This window comes from Alnus glutinosa, chromosome 1 (assembly GCF_958979055.1).
Source record: "Alnus glutinosa chromosome 1, dhAlnGlut1.1, whole genome shotgun sequence".
NCBI lineage: Eukaryota > Viridiplantae > Streptophyta > Magnoliopsida > Fagales > Betulaceae > Alnus > Alnus glutinosa.
The window spans coordinates 7,174,354-7,195,543 of NC_084886.1; the positions used below are offsets into that span (position 1 = coordinate 7,174,354).

A 21,190-nucleotide genomic window follows, 5' to 3' on the forward strand; every position below is an offset into this window, starting at 1 on the left:
GAAGAGGAGTTGCCAAACGGGGCCTTATTTATCCAACTGACTTAAACGAGTCATAGTTTTGACTGGAGCTGCAGTTGTTGACCGCAATTGCAGGGCTTGTTTGTTTAGTGCTTGGACATTACATGGTAGTGCTTGTTACTGTAGATGTACTTTTTTTTTTTTTTTTTTTTTTTTTTTTTTTTTTTTCACTTTTTCAAATTTTCAATAACAATCGACATCAAAACATTCTCACTTTTTATATCACATCAATAATTTTTTATTATTATTTAAATAAAAAAATTTACTACAATACAAATTTTTTTTCACTCTTTTATACAAATTCTTTTTATTTTATATCACATCATCACTTTTTACTAATTTCAAAACTAACAACCCACTACACTGTACTGTCCTGTTCTTTGTCAAACAAACCCGCAAACGAAGCAAGCTCATTGGAATACGGAATATTTTCTCTTTTAAAATGAACGGTTAACATCGTGCCATCAATTACATAAATGGAAAAAACAGAAAGCAAAAAAGATTGGCTTTGCTGGTTAAAGTGTGAGTTGTTGGGCCACTCAAAAAGGAAAGGGCAGTTTGGGGTCGTTGAATTGTTCTTTGCCTGTTTGGGGTGTCCCAATCAGTGAAATCCACTCATTTAATTTATTTATTTATTTTTCCTATACAATATGGGGGAGGGGATTGAGAAAATGCAACATCAGAGGAACGTGAATAGAATGACCAACCCTAACAAAAGTCCGTAAACAACCTAATATGGTGCAACAAGCAAATGACAAAGAACATTTAGAAATTAGTTAAATACATGACCCAATTTATAAAAAAAAAAAAATCCGATTTGTAAATAGCGGCAAAGCAAAAGGTTCTAAAAATAGTCATCGCAATAAGCACAGTAATTGAGCATGCACCCAAAGAGGCTGAAACGAAACTAAAAGAGAAATGTATTGTGTTTAGTGTTTACCAAAGGCGGATGGCCCGAACCACTCTCACTAGAATCGCCCCAAGTCTTTTTTTTTTTTTTTCTTTTTTTTTTGGGTATTGTTTGGCATGATCTGCACAGTTTATTTTAAATAAATAGTAAAATATTGCATGGGAGCCGAATCCTCGGAATACACTCCCATTGGATCTCTCATTATCAAACATCGCGTGCAAATTGTGCAATGCTTACCAAAGAGTCAAAGACCATTATAGTGATAAAAAAATACAAGAAAGAGAACTCTTCAATTATTTTCAGTTAACGTTGTCATTTTTTTCTTGATTTACTTAACGCTGTCATTGGTTGTCAAAGCGTGCGTTTAATTGTGCAACATTTTCAACCGGTGACATCAATCATGTAACACTCTAACGACTTTTGCGGATGGCAACGTGGAAAAGCCATAAACGTAATTCTAATTTCTATCCCAGGGGGGGAATCCACGTCCAAGATTCCAACTACTAAGGCAGATCTTTTGAAATTTGATTCTTGAAACCGACGACATTTTCAACTGCTGTTCCTCAATATAAAAAAACTTCCTTCTCCATGCGTTCTTCTTCAGCCTGCTCTTCTCTTGTATGTCTTTCTATTCCTGCCAGTTTTGCATTGGGTAAAGTTTTTGTGTTTTACTGTTAAGGGAATCATCTTTGGGAGACTCCTAGCTTTTGGCGAAGAATCTGTTTGTAGGGGTCTCTGTGGCGGCCTACTTTGGTGTCCCAGGGTTGTGGGTTTTGAAACACTATTTTGATTGGTAGGTGAACTCTTTCCATCTCTCATTGTCAATCTTTAGTTGTATTACTTTTAGAGTACTTTTGAGTTTATTTTTTTGTTTATGTTATTATCTTCCACTATTTTCTTGTATTAGTGGGTGGTGGAGGGGAAGGGCAGTTGGGTTTTTGCGTTTTTAATCTAAGAATCGGATTTTGCTCTGAAATGGTATGAGTTCTGTATACTACTAAATTACTAATAATTTGCCTGTTGTAATGTTCAATATACTCTCTGAGTTGCAGATTTTTACTCGCTTCTTCGTTGGGGATTTTGTTTTGGTTTTCTTCTTTTCTTAAACATGAGGAGCAGTGGCCACTGGCCAGCAGTCAAATCTTCTGAATAGTGATTTTGAAGATCACCTCTTCTCTCTCCTTTCCTCTCTGTGTTTGAAGATTGTTTTTGTTTCCCACTTATGTTTTTGGGCTTTATTAGGCCCAAGTTGGTTAGAGTGATGTGTATGGTCCTTAGAAAATCAATCAAAGTTTTGATAGTTGATGCTTTTATTTTTCTCTTTAAAGAGGGTCCTTGCATTTCAGATTTTCTCAGCCAGCAATTTCCCATCGTAACCCCAAGGGGTTGACTAAAATGATAAGGACCTTGACCTTTGTGGTAGTCCCATGAGGTCTAAGGTTCGAATCTTCTTAGATGCAAACAATTTCTTGGGGTCAGCCCGCCGGCGAAGCCGGAGTATTATCCAATCCGTGTAGAGAGAGCGCTTTACACGGGTCCGAGGTTTACCTGATAGAGGTAGGTACACGAAATGACCTGCCTTGAAGGGGTTCCTCATCATCAAAAAAATTTCCAGTCATATTTCGTGGGTCTGGAACCATTACAAGGGCTAATATTGCATTAATGTGTGTGTGGAAGGCCAGATAAAAGAGAGTAATTCATTTTGCCTTTCCCCTGCAGGATTTTTCTGGTATACTTTCCTTGGTTACTCTATCAACTGAGAGGGTTATATATAGGGGGCTGAAAATGTATGTGGTAGAGAGCAAAGGGGGTGCCATTTTATGTATGCTGCTTGCCTTGTTATTCTTGGGCACATGGCCTGCTGTCATGACTCTCCTAGAAAGGCGGGGTCGACTTCCTCAACATACTTACCTTGACTATTCGATCACAAATCTCTTGGCTGCTATCATTATTGCCTTAACGTTTGGGGAGATAGGCAGCAGCAAACCTGGAGTGCCCAATTTTTTTACTCAACTTGCTCAGGTGAGTTCCCTATGTATATGAAAAGGCGGTGTTCTTACTGTTGTAGAGACGAATAAGTTTTACATATGTGGTGAATAAATGAAGGTAATTTATTTCTAGTATTTGAAAAGGAGTCCTCACCAGAGATGAAATTGGAAAATGAAGTCTTACATATGAGGTGAATAAACCCCATTACCCATTTTGTTGGCTTCCACTGCGGACAAAACAGTATTGACCTATATTGCACGACTGAGCACATACAACTATCGGCATATATCCAATGATATTCCAGGAGAATCATGATACAACTGAAAGACGTTAAGGCCTATACAAGTGGAGAAGCATAGCATAAGTGGATTGATAGCCCATGTTTTGATGCTTTTCTAGATAGGACGAAACGATCGGCTATCACTAATATTGGCTTTGTTCACTTTTGTTGCTTGGGAACAATGTCATGTTTGCTTAAATGGTTCAACCTACAGAGGTGGTTCATTTTGAGTAAATTAGTGTCCTATCCCATTTAAGTCCTAATTGTGTAGCATTACTAATCTTAATTATGTTGTATTTCAAGTAGAAGTAGTTTTGAATCTTTTGAGATGGTTGATGCTGCATACTTGGCCATGAATCTTGTTTCAATGGCATTTTATCAGTTACAACTGATTCATGATTCTGCTAGGGTGCTTGATGCAGGATAACTGGCCCTCTGTTTTGTTTGCCATGGCGGGTGGAGTGGTGCTCAGCATTGGTAATCTATCTACACAGTATGCCTGGGCTTTTGTTGGTTTATCAGTGACAGAAGTGCTCACTTCAAGCATAACTGTTGTTATAGGTCTCTCTCTCTCTCTCTACACAGACACACACAAGCCCCTATATATGTATGCATGCAGTTCTCTTCGGATATGCATATCGAAGAACCATGAATAAAAGCTTGGCAAGATTGTGAGTTTTTCATTATTATCTCTGCTCTAATTGTAACAGGCACAACCATGAACTACTTTTTGGATGACAAAATCAACAAAGCTGAGATTCTTTTCCCTGGGGTTGGTTGCTTCTTGATTGCCGTTTGTCTTGCCTCTGCTGTTCACACATCCAATGCAGCTGATAATAAAGCAAAGCTCAACAGTTTGTCAAGTGATATAGCGGGAACGGAGTATGCCCCTTTCCTTCATAGTTATAAATGGAATTATGCTGATTTGGAATAAAAGTTGCTTTTATTGATAATAAGTATTGCCCAATTGATTTGTATACAGGGGTGTATTAGGATTCTTTGAATTCATAGGGTATTCTACCAAGTGGATTTCCTCAAATCTTGTTGTGATTGTACTTGTGAGTGTTGAGTCCCATATTAAAAAAGAATAAAGAAAAAATAGTAGTTAATATACCTAAGAGGACCCAAGCCCATTAGCTTTGGCGGCTAGAGTGGTGTTCAAATATGTATATTTATGCACTCGGTTGGTAAAACTTCCAGACCGTTTTATCTCCCCAACAATTGGTATCAGAGCCACGGTTAGCTTCATGGGACAGGTGTCTGGACGCGTCTGGTTTGGGAGTTGTGCTCTATGGTGCTCAGGGCAACTCTTGACGCTGGACACTTTTGAAAATGTAAAAAAAGACTCACAAGCGAGGGCAAGTTTGGTCAATGTGAAAGAGACTCACAAGTAAGGGGAGATTGTTATGAGTACACTTGTGAGTGTTGAATCTTACATTGAGAAAGTATAAAGAAAAATAGTAGTTAATATATCTAAGTGAACCTAAGGTGTTCAAATATGTATATTAATGTACTCTTGGTAAAACTCCCAAACCGTTTATCTCCCCAACAAATCCCAACCATTGTTTTGAAATTAAATGGTTGAGATTTCTTCATATCAGCATTTGTCACTTTTAAAACGGAAAAATGTGGTAAATATTAAGGTGATAAATGCTTCTCTTCTCTTAGTTGTTTTGGCTGTGGTTTCTTCCCATGGAAAACACCATCAGAAAAGGAAAATGAAAAATCACTATTGTTTTCTGGGTGTGAAGCATATACAAAACCTAATTTATGATAAGCAGGAGCAAATAAAAGTATAAAGATCCAAAATTAAAAGGAAGTTTCCTTTTGAAAAGCCAAGGAAATTTATGGAGAGTGTTTTCTTTTCTGGAAATGAAATGCAGCTGTGATTTTTCTTTCTTAATGCTTATCTTGTTGGCTACTTCTTAACCAATCTTTGTTCTCTCAAAGTTTTCCTTTAAATGAGTTTGTTAGGATTAGGTCATGTTTTAGTAAAATTTCAATTGCATGAGGGATTCTTTTCTTTCTTATGCAATATTTATCATATAACACTGATGCTTCTGCAAACCAAATCTTTTGACAGGGCTATGGGTGTTTCCAAGTTTAAAGAAACAACTAGAAAAGATGGTAAGGAACTCTTTAGAATTTTAGTTTCCTATCTTTGGGCACCTTTTTTTTTTTTTTTTATAAAAACTTGTAATTTTGCCTTTTTCTTACAATATTGGACTGTCAAATAGTTGGAGCAACGGATCTTGAAGATGGAAGTGGTTCTGCAGAGAAGGCCAAAGTTGGGACTGCAGGTTTCCTCATAGAACTTGAAAACAGACGAGCGATCAAGGTTGGCGGTTTTGATTCATTATGGATAGCATTAATCTATACTTATGGTATACTCATTTATACATCTCCCACATGCAAATAACTAATGTGGAGCAATTATCCTTGAGGTTATGAGCTGATAACTGCACAGAATCTCTTTACTAATCGCGTGTATATATATATATATATATATATATATATATATATATCTACGGAGTTATGGTTACAGTGGACGGTACGATTCTGATTGCAGGTGTTTGGGAAGAACGCTTTCATTGGTTTGGCCATAAGTTTCTTTGCTGGTCTCTGCTTCTCTCTATTCTCTCCAGCATTCAATTTGGCAACAAATGATCAATGGCACACATTAAAGGAAGGGGTGCCTCACTTGTCTGTCTATACTGCATTTTTCTACTTCTCAGTCTCTTGTTTCGTCATCGCCATCATTCTAAACATCACCTTCCTTTACCACCCCGTACTAAATTTACCCAGATCATCTCTTAAGGCTTACCTGAGAGACTGGAACGGCCGAGGCTGGGCCCTTTTGGCTGGGATCTTGTGTGGGTTTGGGAATGGCCTCCAATTCATGGGAGGTCAAGCTGCAGGATATGCAGCAGCAGATGCTGTTCAGGTTAGTTTTATTTACATATACAAATTAGTATGTGCATACATAATGTTGTGTCCATACAATGATGATACTGATAATCATACGATTTTCCGATATCAGGCACTTCCACTTGTGAGCACCTTCTGGGGCATACTTCTCTTTGGAGAGTATCGAAGATCATCTAGAAGAACATATGTATTGCTCATCAGCATGTTGTTTATGTTTATTGTAGCTGTTGCAGTTCTTATGGCATCATCAGGGCACCGAAAATAAGTATGCAGCTAAAAGGTTCTGGAAATTGCACAAAGCATAAATGATAAACATTAAAAACAGTTAATAAAGTTGTTGATTGGTTGAGATACAAAATAGCCATGTCAAGAGTAGAGGGCATTCCCAATATAGTCATTGGTAAAAGAGGACAACAAAGAGGGGTTAGGGGTGATAAGATAAACAAAAATATAAATTAAATTCTTAATGGATCTGTGTCAGCATGCTGTGGTTGATATAGGTACTGTCAATAAATGTATTTGCTTATATTTTTCTTTCAAGTATGTGAATTGCATAAGTGTATTTGAAAATGTTCACTGTTTCAACCAGTAAATTTCTTTCAAGCAATTTGGGCCTTATGATAATGCTTTTTCTTCTTTAAATCACTTCAACTTCTATGCTCTACCTAGTTGATGGCCATTATGCAGGAAACCGGTTGATCATGATTGAATGTTCTATTCTATTCCTCCCTTACGAGTACGCGGTTGTGAAAATCATTATTGGATCCAAAATTCAATGGTAATTTTCAGTGTAATGTAAGAAAACATGCACTGAAAAGTGCATGTAGTAGTTCTCTTCCATTTTTGAGACACCATATATGTTTGTGGTAACACGTTGTAATGCAAACATCATTCCCCCACCAAATGACCATTTTGCCAGTAAATTATAGACGCATGTTTGGTATTCAGCTTTTGATTTCAAGAATCAAAGAAGATTTCTTCAAAAAAAATAGCTTCAAGCCACTCTAGCTTTTGGTTTTTATGATGGGGTTAGTGTCCGAGCACATTAGTTTTATATATAAGAGGCATTGAGGGGAATGATACATGCACTACAAGTGTGCAACTCCAAAGCACATTGAGATAGAGCCTACACATTGGACTCTGCCCTAATGTGCCTTGGAGCTGTGTACTTGTTGTAATTTTAGCATTTTCAACTCACAAATAGCAGTAGATTGGGAAATAGAATTAAAAATGCATTATTTTGGAAAAATAATAATAATAAAAAAATCTAAATTAAGAGTATGTAATCAAGATCTGTCCTCAACCCAAGTACTACTGACAAATTACACATATTTGCCCGATATTTTGCACCTAATAATACAAGAGGATAGCTTAATTTACTTGACAGACAAAAATGTCCAAAAGTATAATCAAGGTTATTTCTGATGTCTAAATAATTTGACTAAAACCAACCCAAGTAGATTGCTAATGTGGTGCATCCATTCGCACCATCCAAGGCATGGATGAATAGGCAAAGTTGGGATCTTGCAACTTGAGCTTAGCATTAGAGTTGTTGAAAACTTGGTCTTCAAAAAATGGTAAGAAATAAGCCATGTTGTATATAACTTGCGAAAAATAACGTATTGGCGGCAGCTAGAGGCATCGGTTAGATCCTCGTCCTCCCAAAATCGCAATTAACCCATGAATAACATTTGTCTGTGTTCCTCTGTCAAGATTTTCTGTCATCTAACTGTTATCTCTACTGATCAAACAATATCCCACCAATGGTGCCAATTTCACCTCTTATCATGGATGTTTATGTTGACTGACTACAAATTGCCTAGTCAATCTTTGAATCTAAAGGCCCACAGATCCAGTTGGCCTTCCAAATGATAGAATGTGATAGGAGCCGTTCTGTTTTCCAACCTGAGGACCTTAGCTGCGAACAAATGAAATTGGTACGTTATTTGAACCAGAAACAATATAGAAAAGTGAGAACATACAACAACATGCGCTACTGAATTGACAGCAAAATATTAAGATGTTTTTAGACGTGTTTGGTGTCATTCTCCTACCCCTATCCATCTCTTGACCATCTTTTTTTTTAGATCAACCATTAAATCTGTAGGACGTACATATGAATCCCACATATTCAATAATGGATTTATACATCTCTTTTACGGAGATGGACAAGAGATGAGTAGGAAAATGAAAACAAACATTTTATGTTTTTATGAGTAACCATTTTTTTTTTGTGCAGCCACACCAACATACAGAAAGGGACAGAACTTTTCCAATAAATAATAGATATCAGGCATGCTCTACAGCATTTGGGGAATCCAAGCCTTTATCTTTATGCAACAGCACCAGGGTGGGACCCAACTGACATGTCAAGATCAAGGGTTACTTGAGAAGTTGAGATAGATTTCTACCATTGTGAAAAAGGATAGTACTTAGGTATTTGCTCTTCTTCCAAATGGGCATAATGCATGATGCTATTTGGTCATGGAAGATGCAAATATGCAACTTGTTGACGTAAAAGGGTAAACATCAAAGATGTACCTTTTGAATAAAAACTCCATACTGTTTATCCATCCATGATTGGCTCTCCAAATGTACAGACCTGCTTTTCTCCGCAAGATTTGCCATAACAAGTGCATGAAAAAATGACTCCAAGCCATCCGCAGCTGTCGAGTCTTTATGCAGAATAACACTGACGATACCCTTCTTCTCCACTAGCAAGTACTTTGCTGTGAAGACCAAAAGAACAACTAATGAGCTAGAGATTTAATAGCTAATTCATTTGCTGGAAACTACTAAGTAGAGTTCAACCTTTCTTATAATGAGATCCAGCAGAATGCAACAGGTCCATCCTGTTCAAAAATATTGCCCAACTTGTCAATTTTGTACATTATTATGAAATTAATTAAGAGCAGTGAGATTATAGGAGCCAGCTCAGAGCTGTTTCTGTTAATAAGTATATTGAAAATCAAGCCATGGTCTTGAATGGCAAATGCTTTGAGATATAAAAAGCAGTGATCCAATGATTGAGGTGCCTTCCCACAAAAGTTGTTGCAGGAGCACCAGCAGAACATCACTGCTCTTTAAACCACACATGGTCCTAGATGGAAGATGAACCCTAACGTCTAAAGAAACCTTAATGTGAAGTTCATAGGCTAAATGAATTTTAAAAACTCACAGTTCCAGGTGATTAAATGAAGACACCCTCACACCAAAGTGTATTTGCATGTGCATATGTTTAGCACTCTTTGAGCTCCATGAAGTGGTCCACACGGGTAGAACATGCTCCGTCCTAGAGACTTTTTCAGGTGAGAGGACTGGAAAAAGAATTCAGATGTAAGCGATAAGTCCCATTAAAACTTATCAAAAAAATATGAAACTTAAATCAAGCCTCAAAAAACATGATGGTGAGTCTGTATTAAATTAAAAAATAATATTGCACTATTACTCTTGCAGTATAGAATGTGGATTGTGTCAACAAACACGACCAGAACAACAAAATAACCCAGTATATAAATATTCAAGAGCAAGGTGCTTAGGCATGGTAAGCAACCTTTAATCTTTGATTGTATCAGTTGAAAATATATGCTACAAAGACATGGAATGGTAAGAACTTTGACCATGTACAGTGGACAAAAAATTGCTGGTTATCGAGACACTTCATTTTAGGAACTCAATTTAACAAATAGTTGCAAAGGCAGGAGAAGGGAAGAACAAACTTAGTTGCCCTAGGGAAACAACCACCACAGGGCCTACCTTGGCCAGTTTCCACGAAATGCTGCAAAAGAATTGAGCTCCTCTCAGCATTTAATGAAGTCAATGCAAGGCACCTGACAGCCTTGTAGTTTGCTGCCAAAAAATAATAGTATTGTTGAACAGAGCTTTGGTATAATCCACACACAGTAATAATGTAATTTCACAAAACTAAGATAGAACATACGACGAAAGAGATGAAACATCTCAAATCTTATATTTATAATTAACTCCACACAGCCTCAACCCACAGATTTAAATGTCATAAAGGCTCCTGGAAGGTGCATGACAGGTGCCACGGTCGAAGAGAAGTTTCCATGTCAGCAATTATGTAGAAGAACTTACCATACATGTGGAACAGGGTGAGAGACAGAAAAGAAAACCAAATAGCTAGTGCATGCCCCATTGTAATGCGAGCAAGAAGCATTCCCAAAGCCATGCCAATCATTGTTGCCACAGTCTCTTGACTTCCTTCCTATCAGCATCATATAAAAGCAAGTCAACAGTCAATGCTAGCTAATTTAATAGAAGTTTCCACGGTTCTCATCCACTAGTAGAAAAGCATCAGCAGTACCTTGGCAGATATATCTGCGGCATTACTCTGAAGGGCAAAATGCTGTGTCAAAGCAGCTCTAGTTGCTCCACTTGCAACGCCAGCTAATTAGGAACACCATTTAGAAAAAGAGATGGAGTCACAAAAAAAAAAAAAAAAAGATTCTGACCAAAATTCCCTTTCAGCATCTTTTTCCTTTTATTTTATTTGATGAAAACATATCAAAAAGGATATAAACGTATAAATATTATTGGAAAAAATCAATTCCTGTGTACTAGTCTGTCTCCTTTTGGAAATAAAATTTCTATTACTTACATAAAAAAATATTGTAAAAATGGACAAGTATTACAGAGGTTAAAACAAATGTAAGTCTGTTTAGCAGCTTTAATAGTGAAAATGATGTCTACATCAAAACTGACATCGATGATTATAAAAATTCAGCAGTACACGACAGAAACAACAGAAGTAATTTTTAAATCATGCAGTTGGGAAAACAAAACAAAAAAAAAGTCGACTAGAAGCTGTCAGTAGATCTTAGTAGTTCTTCATATTGTGCGATTAGACAAAACAGGTGCTTACTGAATGATCGTGATAGGCTCCCCAAGCAAACCACAAGCAGGAAAGCTGAAGGAAACAAAGGGGAAACGAGGTCCATCAACATTCCTGAAACCAGTATAACAGCCTTTCTGGTCATTTCATTTTAAAGGCACAAATAATATTAACGTTCAAAACCATAACCAACTATATAGCAATCAGATATAACTGAAACTAGTTTTCAAGTGAAGGGGGAATATAGGCACTGCATAAAAATCCTTGTCTTGTGGTACTCTCATGAATTTGTTGTACAGTACAAGGGCTTAAATTTCTTGAGGAAGAATTTTGGGAGAACATTCACCTATTAGAAATATGCAGGTCTACAGCAGTTAGAAACCATTGTCCACCACATCAGTGGCTATAGGGTCAACCAGCTATTAATGGCCAACAGCAATATTGTTTAGAAATAATAATTCATAACAAATGATAGCACTCTCAGACACCATGTTAAACAAAGGAAATAATATTCAAAGGAAAACCTACAAACAAAGTGTGATAATGCTGCATGAAAGAACTACAAAACCAGTGAAAATTTAAATACCCTTATTATTATGGTATCGATGAAATTAAGAAATTAATAACTACAGCCAATTGGCATGTACTACTTGATAATGTAGCTTGTGTAATAATAGACAAAAAATTACCAATTATAGATGGATAATTTCACATAAAATGGCCTTCAACATAAATGAGACATGCAGATACGCTACTTACTTCAGATTGTTCAAATAAACAATAGTTTAAAAGAAATCATAGAAAGCCTATCAAAGTGTTATATGCGCACACAACTTTGCGGAAGACATCCTTTTCCTCCTCATACAGTTTAGAAAGCAATAAATCAATGGACCAACACCAACCTATCGTAAAACCATTGAAAGTTAAAAATGTTAAGAATTTCAGATCTAAAAGAACAACTGCTGAGGCTAACAAGGTGATTTGTCATCACACATGAATGGGGAGCGTGTGGCTGCCTCTCTGTCTCTCATGCGCACACACACACATACATGGGGTTTTGAAGATGATGTTAAAGGATTCAAAACTGAAAGGAAAGAAAAATGATGAGAACATACCAAGATCATTCATGAGATCTGCAACCAAACGCCACATTTTGGCATTGCTATCCAGGTTTGAGCCCTGAAGAGTAGAGGGTCATACATCAGTATGGTCTTGTGAGGAATCATGAGGACATTAATTTTAAGTAGGAAGTGAATACTTTTCAACTGTGCATACCCAGATGAGACAGATGCCTTTATCAAGTTAGCAACAAACCTTCTGAACTAACATTTTTTTTTTTGATAAGTAAGAAAATTTTATAACTCTGAACTAACATTTACTACCAAACCCATCTTTCTTCATAACAGGTGGATGCAAGTATTTCTTAAGGTAATCCATTTAAACTGCATCCCATAAATATGAACAAAAGTAAACTCTAGATGTTATTTGTAATTACAGTAACAGAAGAACACAACAATTCACCTGGTAGAATGTGAATATAATGCCTCCAAGCATTCCAGTTAGGTCCCTCAAAAACCACTGCAACAATTTCAATGTTTCAAATTTATGATCAACATATTCCAAATTCAAAAACTACTTAAAATATTAATAAAATGAAAAAAATTCACAATTTCCTATCGACTTAAACTTTTGAGATAACTAGTGATTTAACATAATATTAGAGCAATAGTCCTGAATTTAACTTATGTTTCCGTAATTCACTTTTCATTTCAATTTTGCCACACTTGTTAAGGGATCATTTGAGCCCACACGTGAGGTGAGTATTAAAATATTAATTAAATAACTAAATTCATCGTGCCATCCCAATTTAAGCTTTTGAAATAATCGGTGATTTAACACACTTGGGTTCAGCTGTTATTAACACAACATTACACATTAAATCAATTTAAACTAATATATCCGTTGTCTGCCCACCTGAAATGTGGCACCAATTACAGTTGCGGATTTCTCACCGACCCCAATAGCACTGAGAAGAGCCTAAAAGTGATTTTTGCACACCATCAGTAAGCCTTTGAAAATGGATTGAAAACTTATGAATGTGAAACACAGAGCTTACTTGTGTAGAAAGCATGGTCCGAATGTACGTGGAAAGACCCTAGAGAAGAAAAAAATTAATCCATGGGACGTATAGTTAGCAACGATTTTCCAATTTTGTTTCTTACGGTTCCTTCGAATACATTAGCGTGTTGAAATTGATGTTGATTTTCTTTTACCTGCAGTAAATCCCAGACTTGAAAAGGTACATAATCTGGAGTCACACTGCTAGGAAAACCCTGCATTTTTTATTTATTTTTTGGTTAACGAAGATTAACAAAACACGTATTGGGTTTGCTTTTTGTTTATCAAAGAAAAAGTAATTATAGAAAAACCCAAAAAAAAAAAAAAAAAGCTTGCCTCGGGCACAAATGCTTGGAGAAACCGTCCCCAAACATGGTTGAATCGGCCACCGGACCTGTGTATTTATTGGGAAAAATAAGTAAAGAAAATCTGAAAAGAAAAGAAAAGCCTTAACTAATGAAAAAAAAGAGAAGAAAACCTTTGGATGGTGAGAGAAGGGGAGGCTGTAATAGTGGCAGTTCTTGAGAGCTTGGTGGAAGAAGAGCCATTCCATTCTTCCAATATGATCTCCGACGACGATGCCTCCATCGACATCTCAGTCTAAGTCTCTCTCTCTCTCTCTCTTCGCCTGATCGATTAGAGAGCGAGGGAGACACAGAGAGATATAGAGAGAGAGAGCTCAGTTTTGTTTTGTTTTTCCCGTACAAGTGGCCAAGTGGGCAGCTTTGTTCCTTTGACCAAACTGTCTTGTAAAAACCCAGTTCCGCTATTTGCAGTTTGCACGTACTGTCAGATTTTTTTTGATTTTTTTTTTTTTTAAAATAAAAAATAAAAAATCACGAGGCTAGATGAAGATCCGAACTGGTTCCTGAATACGTGCAATCCATCATCACTTTATCTGTGAGTAATGCTATATGGCACATGTACAGAATAACTATGAGGTCATTCCCATGGGAGGAGAAGCATCCTCTCCGTTTCAGGATTGAGATCTTTTAAAAAAAATTCAAATGAAATGAAAAGAATCCAAATTCATTCAAGATAGGATTCTAGGAGGTGTAATTCCTAAAATGAACAGCTTGTATTGGTCTACGTTAGTAATTAATATATTTTTTTTTTAAAAAAATATTAATGGGTCGATGGATCACTCCTTAAGGTGGTCGGCCACACTTTTTTAGGTGGATCATCTCCTTACCTTTAAAAGAATGGTTAATCATCCAAAGATATGTTTCGGTCAGCCAACCTTCTTAAAAGGTGAATAAGTAGTTGACTACCTAAAAGTGTGATGTAACCTCTCCTAAGCCGATCCCACAACGGAAGTCTCTAAAGGCGGTTTACGAGGGCCTAAGGGTGGAGCAATCAACCTCAATTGTTCGAGATCGATGGATGGTTAGCCATTCCAGTTACATGAGATTTTTTTTCTTAAATGTTAACTAGATCCTTGAAATCGTAGGGACATCAATTTCTTAAGAATAATTCTAATGAGAATACTGTAGAAGCTAAGTTTCTAACTCCCAACTTTTACATTATAAGATTTAATTATGACCCATCATTCCAACTTCTCCCTTATAGTTAGGGTTTTTTTGTTTGTTAATTTTACTCTTGACATACCCATGAGGGATATGATCAACCATGAACATTATTGAACAAAGAGATTGTTTTTGAGTTTTGACGACTGTGTTGTTTCGATTGTTTCTGTTACTGGTTTTTAGTAGTCTACGGGTCTTTAATGGATTCCTTCTCGACAATAGTAAAGATAAATATATATATATATATATATATATATATATCTTAAAGGTCTTAAAAATTTATTAAATATACAAAAAATAGTGGCATTTTTATTTTATTTGTTAATGTATTTTGGGGAGTGTTTTATATATTTTTTTTTATTTGAAAAAGTATTACAATGTTACATAAAAATGAAAACTATTTTTAAAAGTTTTTCTGGTGGGGTTAATAGGACATAAATTGATTATAAATTAGTTTATAAGAAATTGCTTACAAACCACCGTATAAAATTGGCACGTGTTATTTAGCTATTAAGACAAAGCATGTGAAAATCAAATGCTATTAAAAAAAAATAAAAATGCAATTATGTCATTTTTTAAAATTTCAAAGAATACATTGTCGATTTTAGAGGTTAATTTATAGAAATTTGTGTCATTTTTATATTCTAAATTAAGGAAAACAAATTAACGGATTAAATTATGAAAATAAACAAATAAAAATCTAAGCCTTTATATTTTTAATTTTTAAGTATAACAATTTCTTTATGGAAAGCTTCAGTTTCCTGTAAAAAAAAAAAAAAAAAGTATAACAGTGTAATGCTAATATTTTTCGCAAATCTGTTTTCGCTTTTGAAATAGGCATAAAATATTCCAATGAGAAAGCAAAAAGGTTTAATCGCTAGAAGGAGGGCTTGAACCTCCGACCTTGTGGTTAACAGCCACACGCTCTAACCAACTGAGCTATTCCAGCTATTGCTTGGTATGCTTCCTTCAGCTTTTAATTTTTACTACTTTAAATAAAAAATAACAAAAAAAATTGAAACGCTAGAAGGAGGGGTCGAACCTCCGACCTTGTGGTTAACAGCCACACGCTCTAACCAACTGAGCTATTCCAGCTGTTAGTTATATTGCTTCATTAACCTTTTATTAATACATTAAAAAATATAAGAAAACCAAAAAATTGAAACGCTAGAAGGAGGGCTTGAACCTCCGACCTTGTGGTTAACAGCCACACGCTCTAGCCAACTGAGCTATTCCAGCTGTTGCTTGCAGTTCTTTCTTTTAATAATATATAAACTAAATTACTTACTCACACAAGAATGGCAGGAAACAGAAATAGCCAAGAAGGGAAACAGAGAAGATGGGAGGATCAGTGAGCGATGTGGAGGAAAGCACTGTCCTTGCTTCCACAGAGACCCTTCTCTTCCACACCTGAAATCCCAACCCTCTACTCCTTCCTCCAACCTTCCATCTTTGCTCTGAACAAAACCCCGCCACCACCATCACCAGCCCCCCAGAACCCGTCCCCACAGGCTTTAACCCCAGACCACGTAGCCACCCTTGAAACCACCCTCCACCAGTCAATCCTCACCACCAACACCGATGAGGCATGGAAGTCCTTCAAGACCCTCACCGGCAACTCTGCCTTCCCAAGTAAGTCCCTTACCAACTCTCTCATCACCCACTTGTCCTCACTCAATGACATTCATAATCTCAAAAGGGCTTTTGCCTCTGCGGTTTATCTTATTGAGAAGAACCCTAAGTTATTGGACTTTGAAACCGTGGGAAAACTGTTGGATTCTATGAGATGTTCCAACACTGCTGCCCCTGCTTTTGCTTTGATCAAGTGTATGTTCAAGAATAGGTTTTTTATGCCCTTTGGATTGTGGGGTAATGTTCTTGTTGAAATCAGCAGGAAAAATGGTAGCTTTGTTGGGTTTTTGCGGGTTTTCGAAGAGAGTTGTAGGATTGCTTTGGATGAGAAGTTGGATTTTATGAAACCTGACCTGGCCGCTTGTAATGCGGCATTGCTGGGTTGTTGTCGTGAGCTTGAATCAACGAGTGATGCAGAGAATGTTGTTGAAACAATGTCGGTTTTGAGTGTTAGGCCGGATGAGTCGAGTTTTGGCTCGCTTGCTTATTTGTATGCACTTAAGGGGCTTGAAGAAAAGATAACTGAGTTGGAAGGTTTGATGGGTGGGTTTGGTTTTTCGAACAAAAGTGTCTTTTTCAGCAATTTGGTTAGAGGGTATGTTAAATCAGGCAATTTAGAATCTGTTTCAGCAACTATTCTGCGTAGTTTGAGGGTAGATTGCAAAGATACAAATTTTGGTGAAGAAACTTTCTGTGAAGTGGTTAAGGGATTTCTTAACAATGGGAGTGTCAAGGGTTTGGCGTCTTTGATCACTGAAGCTCAAAAGTTAGAGCCTTCAACGGTTGTGGTTGATAGATCTGTTGGCTATGGTATTGTTAATGCTTGTGTTAAACTTGGATTATCAGATAAGGCACACAGCATTCTTGAGGAAATGGATGTTCAGGGAGGTTCTGTTGGTCTCGGGGTCTATGTGCCGATCTTGAAGGCTTACTGCAAAGAGCATCGAACAGCTGAAGCTACTCAATTGGTCATGGAAATTAGCAATTCGGGCCTTCAGTTGGATGTAGAAAGCTATGATGCTTTGATAGATGCATCCATGTCAAGCCAAGATTTTCAATCAGCTTTTTCTTTGTTTAGGGACATGAGAGAAGCAAGAGTACCTGACCTTAAGGGGAGTTACTTAACTATAATGACTGGCTTAATGGAGAACCATCGGCCCGAGTTGATGGCAGCCTTCTTGGATGAGGTCGTTGAGGATCCTAGAATTGAAATGGGAACCCATGACTGGAATTCAATTATTCATGCTTTTTGTAAGGCGGGTCGATTAGAAGATGCAAGGAGGACTTTCAGAAGGATGATATTCCTGCAGTTTGAGCCAAATGACCAGACATATTTGTCCCTAATTAACGGGTATGTGACTGCAGAGAAGTATTTCAGTGTTTTGATGCTCTGGAATGAGGTTAAACGAAAAGTTCCAACTGATGGGCAGAAGGGGGTCAGATTTACTCACAACTTGGTTGATGCATTCCTTTATGCTTTGGTTAAGGGAGGCTTCTTCGATGTAGTGATGCAAGTAGTGGAGAAAAGTCAGGAGATGAAGATCTTTGTGGATAAGTGGAGGTACAAGCAAGCATTTATGGAGACCCATAAAAAGCTTAAAGTGAAAAAATTGAGGAGGAGGAACTTTAGAAAAATGGAAGCACTTATTGCTTTTAAGAATTGGGCTGGTCTGAATGCATGAACTTCAACAGTACCAATTGTTTATGTTGTCATTTTGAGCTTCTGCTTAGCAACCAATTTTCTGTGGAATTTTAGGCAAGGAACTCGAAAACTGGCTGGCATCCAAAAACTGGGTTTGTTTGCCATGCAACAGAAACTCCTGATACTTGCATTGTTGACAAAGGCTTCTGCTGACAATGCGGAGAGAAGTGTCTGCTTGGATTTTCAAATTGTAAATGAAAGAGGGAACCTAAGGAAAATGAAAGTTCGCTAAGGCCTCTGCTTGTGATACAAAGTTCAGAGGCAACCTTAGCAGCACAGGAGTGAAGTTTTTGATTGTCTCTGTTAACAAGGGCTGAATTTCATAGAAAATTCAATAAAGTGACTTGGCCTGGCAGTTTAAACCAGGTTCTTTCTTTGAATTAGAATTTTCTTTTGGAGCAATTTGTGGAATTTTATGCGTTAGTGGAGGGAATCAGTTGGAAAATTTACTTAGTGCTGGATTTTCGTCTTTAATCTGTTGGGAGTTCTCTCGAGCTGCTCAGCTTCAATGGGAATGCAGAACAACTCTTAAAACATGTTTTATGCTGGGAGCCACTAGAGGAAAACTGCTTCAGTTTTCTATTTTACTACTGTTTGCTGTTTTTACTTCTTTGGATTGGAATTTAGTCTAGAACTACAGTGGTTTTTTGCCTAACACTAGCAAAAGTTAAAACCCAGGTATTCTGGTTCTAGGCAGTTGGATGGGCAGCATAATTTTCATTCTTGGTTTGATTATTGAAGTGAGATCAATAAAGGGCTAATTTTAACCTCATTACGTTGTAGCTTGCCATGTATGTGAATGTGCTGGCATTCGACCTGTTAAAAAAATAAATGATGTTTTTCTCTTCTTTGGGTGCTCCTAAATCCTTTTCATTTTTTAAGCTTTTCAGCTTTTTGACTGCTAGACAGCATCCACAATCTGTGCCTGCGGGGTTTAGACACCACTATGTGGCAAAAGTCTGAACATAAATGTCGTCATATCACCCATAGAGCCCACTATTTGATATTGGTTTTCCTCTTTAGTCCTTTGAAAATGCATGATGCTTTGTAGCTAGAAACCACAATATAGATAGGCACAACTTTTTAGGAAGAAAAAAGAAAGAAAAAGACAACGTTGAAAATGATCCCCTCCACCGAAAAGAACAGTCTCTAGTACCTCCTGTTTCTGTTCAAAATATCAAATACCCTTGAAATACTTTGCTTCATATTTCATGTTTATGAATCTTAACCGTTCCAAAACCTTCACCAATGTCACTCGCCCCCAGTGCATTTCTCTTCATCAACATCCTGCTCTTGCTCTTGCGCTCCTTAATTCACTCTGTCTATGCAACTTCCCACACCATCCCAATTAATGGCACCTGTGATGACACATGTGGCACTGTCCCCATAAAGTTCCCATTTGGCACCGGATTTGGATGTGGGCATCCTGACTTTGCAAGATACATAAAATGCAGCTCCGGGACACTCCAATTCTCTACCGGCACCGGCATTTACACGATTTCCTCCATCGACTACCCAAGCAACACCATAATTGTTGCAGATCCCCTCATGTCAACCTGTTCTTCAATGCAAAACTCTGGAAGCTTCAGCTTAGACAGGGCCAGCCCATTCACTATAACAGCAGATGATATCTTTGTTCTGCTCGGGTGCTCGACAACGTCTCCTGTATTTGATCTTGATGAAGATCTGTGTGATACTGGGTCAGGCTCTCGTATTTGTAGCGGGCTGTATTCTTGCAAGGGAGTGACAGGCATTGGGTTGCCTCAAAATGCACCCAGTTCCACATGTTGTGTCTATGACTCCCCAGTTGGCCTTGGTTCAGGTTATGCATTGGACCTTCCCAAGCTCCAGTGTTCATCGTATACATCAATTTATGGGTTCGGGGATGAGGGGGATCCGATGAAGTGGAAATTCGGAATTTCTTTGCAGTATAACAATTCCTACTATACGGATACATGCAAGGACTGTGAAGCGAGTGGAGGTTTGTGCGGTTTTGCTGGTTTGGATCAGTCATTTGCTTGTATTTGTAGAAACGGGGTAAAAACCACCAACAATTGCCTTGGAAGAGGTTAGTTCTTGTCTTATGCTTATTTTGTCAGGAGCAAGTGGATTTTTTTTAAAAAAAATAAAAAAACTTTGATATGTGTTTTGATGATATGATTAGGGTATGCTTGGAGCGGGACACGGGGACTAAAAATTCAAAAGAAGTCGATGCTTGGAGGTACATAAATGGCACTGCCTTTTTTTTTTTTTTCTTTGTTTCTCTACTTTATGTTCACCACCTTCCCACCAAAAAAGTCTTCTTTTTGCTTAAGAATTCTTAGGCAGGGTAGTGCTTTTCAATATCCTTCTCCTTTTTATCCAGTTGTATCAGGAATGCTTGCTTTCGGCTTTTTAAAATAGAACATATATTCTCATTTGAACTGTTGCTTATCTACTTTATAGATATTACAATTTACAGTGCTGCAATTAAAAACTGGACTCCTAAGAAATTTGGGTATCGTTCAAATCGATCTTCAGAGTTTTTTTCTTTTCATAATTTTCTTATGCCTTGTTTGGTGACTGACAAACATAAGAAAACTTATATATAAATCTGTTCTTATGTAATAAGTGCAACAGATATACAGCATATTTGCTAACAATTATTTAGTTTGCTGATCGATGTTATATGGGGTAAACAACTGTGATATGATATGAGGTAAATAGAGACATGATTCTTTTCCTTTTTCTTCTTTTCCAGTAGGATTTTGGCTCTCGTGGATGTTGCTATTCCTTTGGAGCTTATAGGATGCCTCAAAACTTTGGGGGATACGAAAGGCCAATGAAGGGCTTACTGGAAAAGCTTCTCTCACTTTCTTGGTGAAATCTTCGATCATGAGTTTCATATAATTCTCAAGAAGTTGTTGGCAAAGATCTCAGTTGGGACTTGGGAGTCTAGGAGGATTGCAACTAATGATTTTACAAACCATTTTATTAGAGAATTTGAGATAATATATATATATATATATAATATGTTTTAGATGGCAGCTGTAAGCCTGTAACCATTTAGTTTAAACATTAATGTTGTATTCGTTTGTTTTGTTTCTCACGAGTCTCATGACCTTTCCTCTTTCCTGAGACGTACATGCATGCTCGGATTTTTTTTTTTTTCCTTTTCCTCTTAAAAGAAAAGGGTAAAAAAAAAAATACAAATAGGAGGGGGCGACTAGAGTGCCTATTCTCCTTTTAGACT

The 21,190-nt window shown here is 37.1% G+C and overlaps 4 protein-coding genes and 3 non-coding genes across 11 annotated transcripts; 3 read left to right on the plus strand and 4 right to left on the minus strand.

The window, feature by feature from the left end:
• The first annotated feature begins 1,300 nt into the window (after positions 1-1,300).
• LOC133869466 (ureide permease 1) lies at positions 1,301-6,770 on the plus strand. 4 transcript variants are annotated; one of them, XM_062306489.1, is made up of 9 exons: positions 1,301-1,721; positions 2,257-2,485; positions 2,648-2,950; positions 3,620-3,758; positions 3,908-4,079; positions 5,281-5,324; positions 5,435-5,535; positions 5,767-6,141; positions 6,238-6,770. In XM_062306489.1, exons 2-9 carry the CDS (start codon positions 2,384-2,386, stop codon positions 6,388-6,390), a joined length of 1,389 nt encoding a protein of 462 aa, XP_062162473.1. In that variant the 5' UTR covers positions 1,301-1,721; positions 2,257-2,383; the 3' UTR covers positions 6,391-6,770. The 4 variants fall into 4 exon arrangements, with proteins under 4 accessions (XP_062162473.1, XP_062162464.1, XP_062162490.1 ...); XM_062306480.1 differs by having other exon boundaries at positions 2,275-2,485; XM_062306506.1 differs by lacking the exon at positions 2,257-2,485.
• A 566-nt stretch (positions 6,771-7,336) lies between these two features.
• Positions 7,337-13,846, minus strand: LOC133869488 (protein root UVB sensitive 3). The gene is made up of 15 exons (XM_062306514.1): positions 13,577-13,846; positions 13,435-13,492; positions 13,254-13,313; positions 13,097-13,135; positions 12,955-13,017; positions 12,502-12,558; positions 12,096-12,159; positions 11,011-11,094; positions 10,453-10,535; positions 10,224-10,353; positions 9,882-9,974; positions 9,304-9,442; positions 8,937-8,977; positions 8,667-8,854; positions 7,337-8,043 (listed from the first exon to the last, which is right to left on the minus strand). The coding sequence occupies exons 1-15, from the start codon at positions 13,690-13,692 to the stop codon at positions 7,945-7,947; spliced, it is 1,314 nt and encodes a 437-aa protein (XP_062162498.1). The 5' UTR covers positions 13,693-13,846; the 3' UTR covers positions 7,337-7,944.
• A 1,653-nt stretch (positions 13,847-15,499) lies between these two features.
• TRNAN-GUU (transfer RNA asparagine (anticodon GUU)) lies at positions 15,500-15,573 on the minus strand. Its single transcript has one exon. It is a non-coding gene; the product is annotated as a tRNA-Asn (tRNA).
• A 72-nt stretch (positions 15,574-15,645) lies between these two features.
• On the minus strand, positions 15,646-15,719 carry TRNAN-GUU (transfer RNA asparagine (anticodon GUU)). Its single transcript has one exon. It is a non-coding gene; the product is annotated as a tRNA-Asn (tRNA).
• Positions 15,720-15,789: 70 nt separating this feature from the next.
• Positions 15,790-15,863, minus strand: TRNAN-GUU (transfer RNA asparagine (anticodon GUU)). Its single transcript has one exon. It is a non-coding gene; the product is annotated as a tRNA-Asn (tRNA).
• Positions 15,864-15,939: 76 nt separating this feature from the next.
• On the plus strand, positions 15,940-18,730 carry LOC133869497 (pentatricopeptide repeat-containing protein At1g69290). Its single transcript, XM_062306524.1, has one exon. The coding sequence runs from the start codon at positions 15,983-15,985 to the stop codon at positions 17,936-17,938; it is 1,956 nt and encodes a 651-aa protein (XP_062162508.1). The 5' UTR covers positions 15,940-15,982; the 3' UTR covers positions 17,939-18,730.
• A 172-nt stretch (positions 18,731-18,902) lies between these two features.
• LOC133869508 (uncharacterized) lies at positions 18,903-21,104 on the plus strand. 2 transcript variants are annotated; one of them, XM_062306535.1, is made up of 3 exons: positions 18,903-20,026; positions 20,123-20,179; positions 20,699-21,104. In XM_062306535.1, the coding sequence occupies exons 1-3, from the start codon at positions 19,207-19,209 to the stop codon at positions 20,743-20,745; spliced, it is 924 nt and encodes a 307-aa protein (XP_062162519.1). In that variant the 5' UTR covers positions 18,903-19,206; the 3' UTR covers positions 20,746-21,104. The 2 variants fall into 2 exon arrangements, with proteins under 2 accessions (XP_062162519.1, XP_062162527.1); XM_062306543.1 differs by having other exon boundaries at positions 18,947-20,026; positions 20,702-21,104.
• Positions 21,105-21,190: the final 86 nt, after the last annotated feature.

Bases quoted from the DNA above. Each gene is read 5' to 3' on its own strand.
- LOC133869466 (XM_062306489.1), top strand. From the start codon at position 2,384: ATGCAAACAATTTCTTGGGGTCAGCCCGCCGGCGAAGCCGGAGTATTA. The intron at 2,486-2,647 runs GTAGGTACACGA...TTTCCCCTGCAG, and splicing joins CCGAGGTTTACCTGATAGAG to GATTTTTCTGGTATACTTTC. The intron at 4,080-5,280 runs GTATGCCCCTTT...ATCTTTTGACAG, and splicing joins AGTGATATAGCGGGAACGGA to GGCTATGGGTGTTTCCAAGT.
- LOC133869488 (XM_062306514.1), bottom strand. From the start codon at position 13,692: ATGTCGATGGAGGCATCGTCGTCGGAGATCATATTGGAAGAATGGAAT. The intron at 13,314-13,434 runs GCAAGCTTTTTT...TAAAAAATGCAG, and splicing joins TCCAAGCATTTGTGCCCGAG to GGTTTTCCTAGCAGTGTGAC. The intron at 8,855-8,936 runs GTTGAACTCTAC...TGGTCTTCACAG, and splicing joins TGGATCTCATTATAAGAAAG to CAAAGTACTTGCTAGTGGAG.
- LOC133869497 (XM_062306524.1), top strand. From the start codon at position 15,983: ATGTGGAGGAAAGCACTGTCCTTGCTTCCACAGAGACCCTTCTCTTCC.
- LOC133869508 (XM_062306535.1), top strand. From the start codon at position 19,207: ATGTCACTCGCCCCCAGTGCATTTCTCTTCATCAACATCCTGCTCTTG. The intron at 20,027-20,122 runs GTTAGTTCTTGT...TGATATGATTAG, and splicing joins CAACAATTGCCTTGGAAGAG to GGTATGCTTGGAGCGGGACA. The intron at 20,180-20,698 runs GTACATAAATGG...CTTCTTTTCCAG, and splicing joins AAAGAAGTCGATGCTTGGAG to TAGGATTTTGGCTCTCGTGG.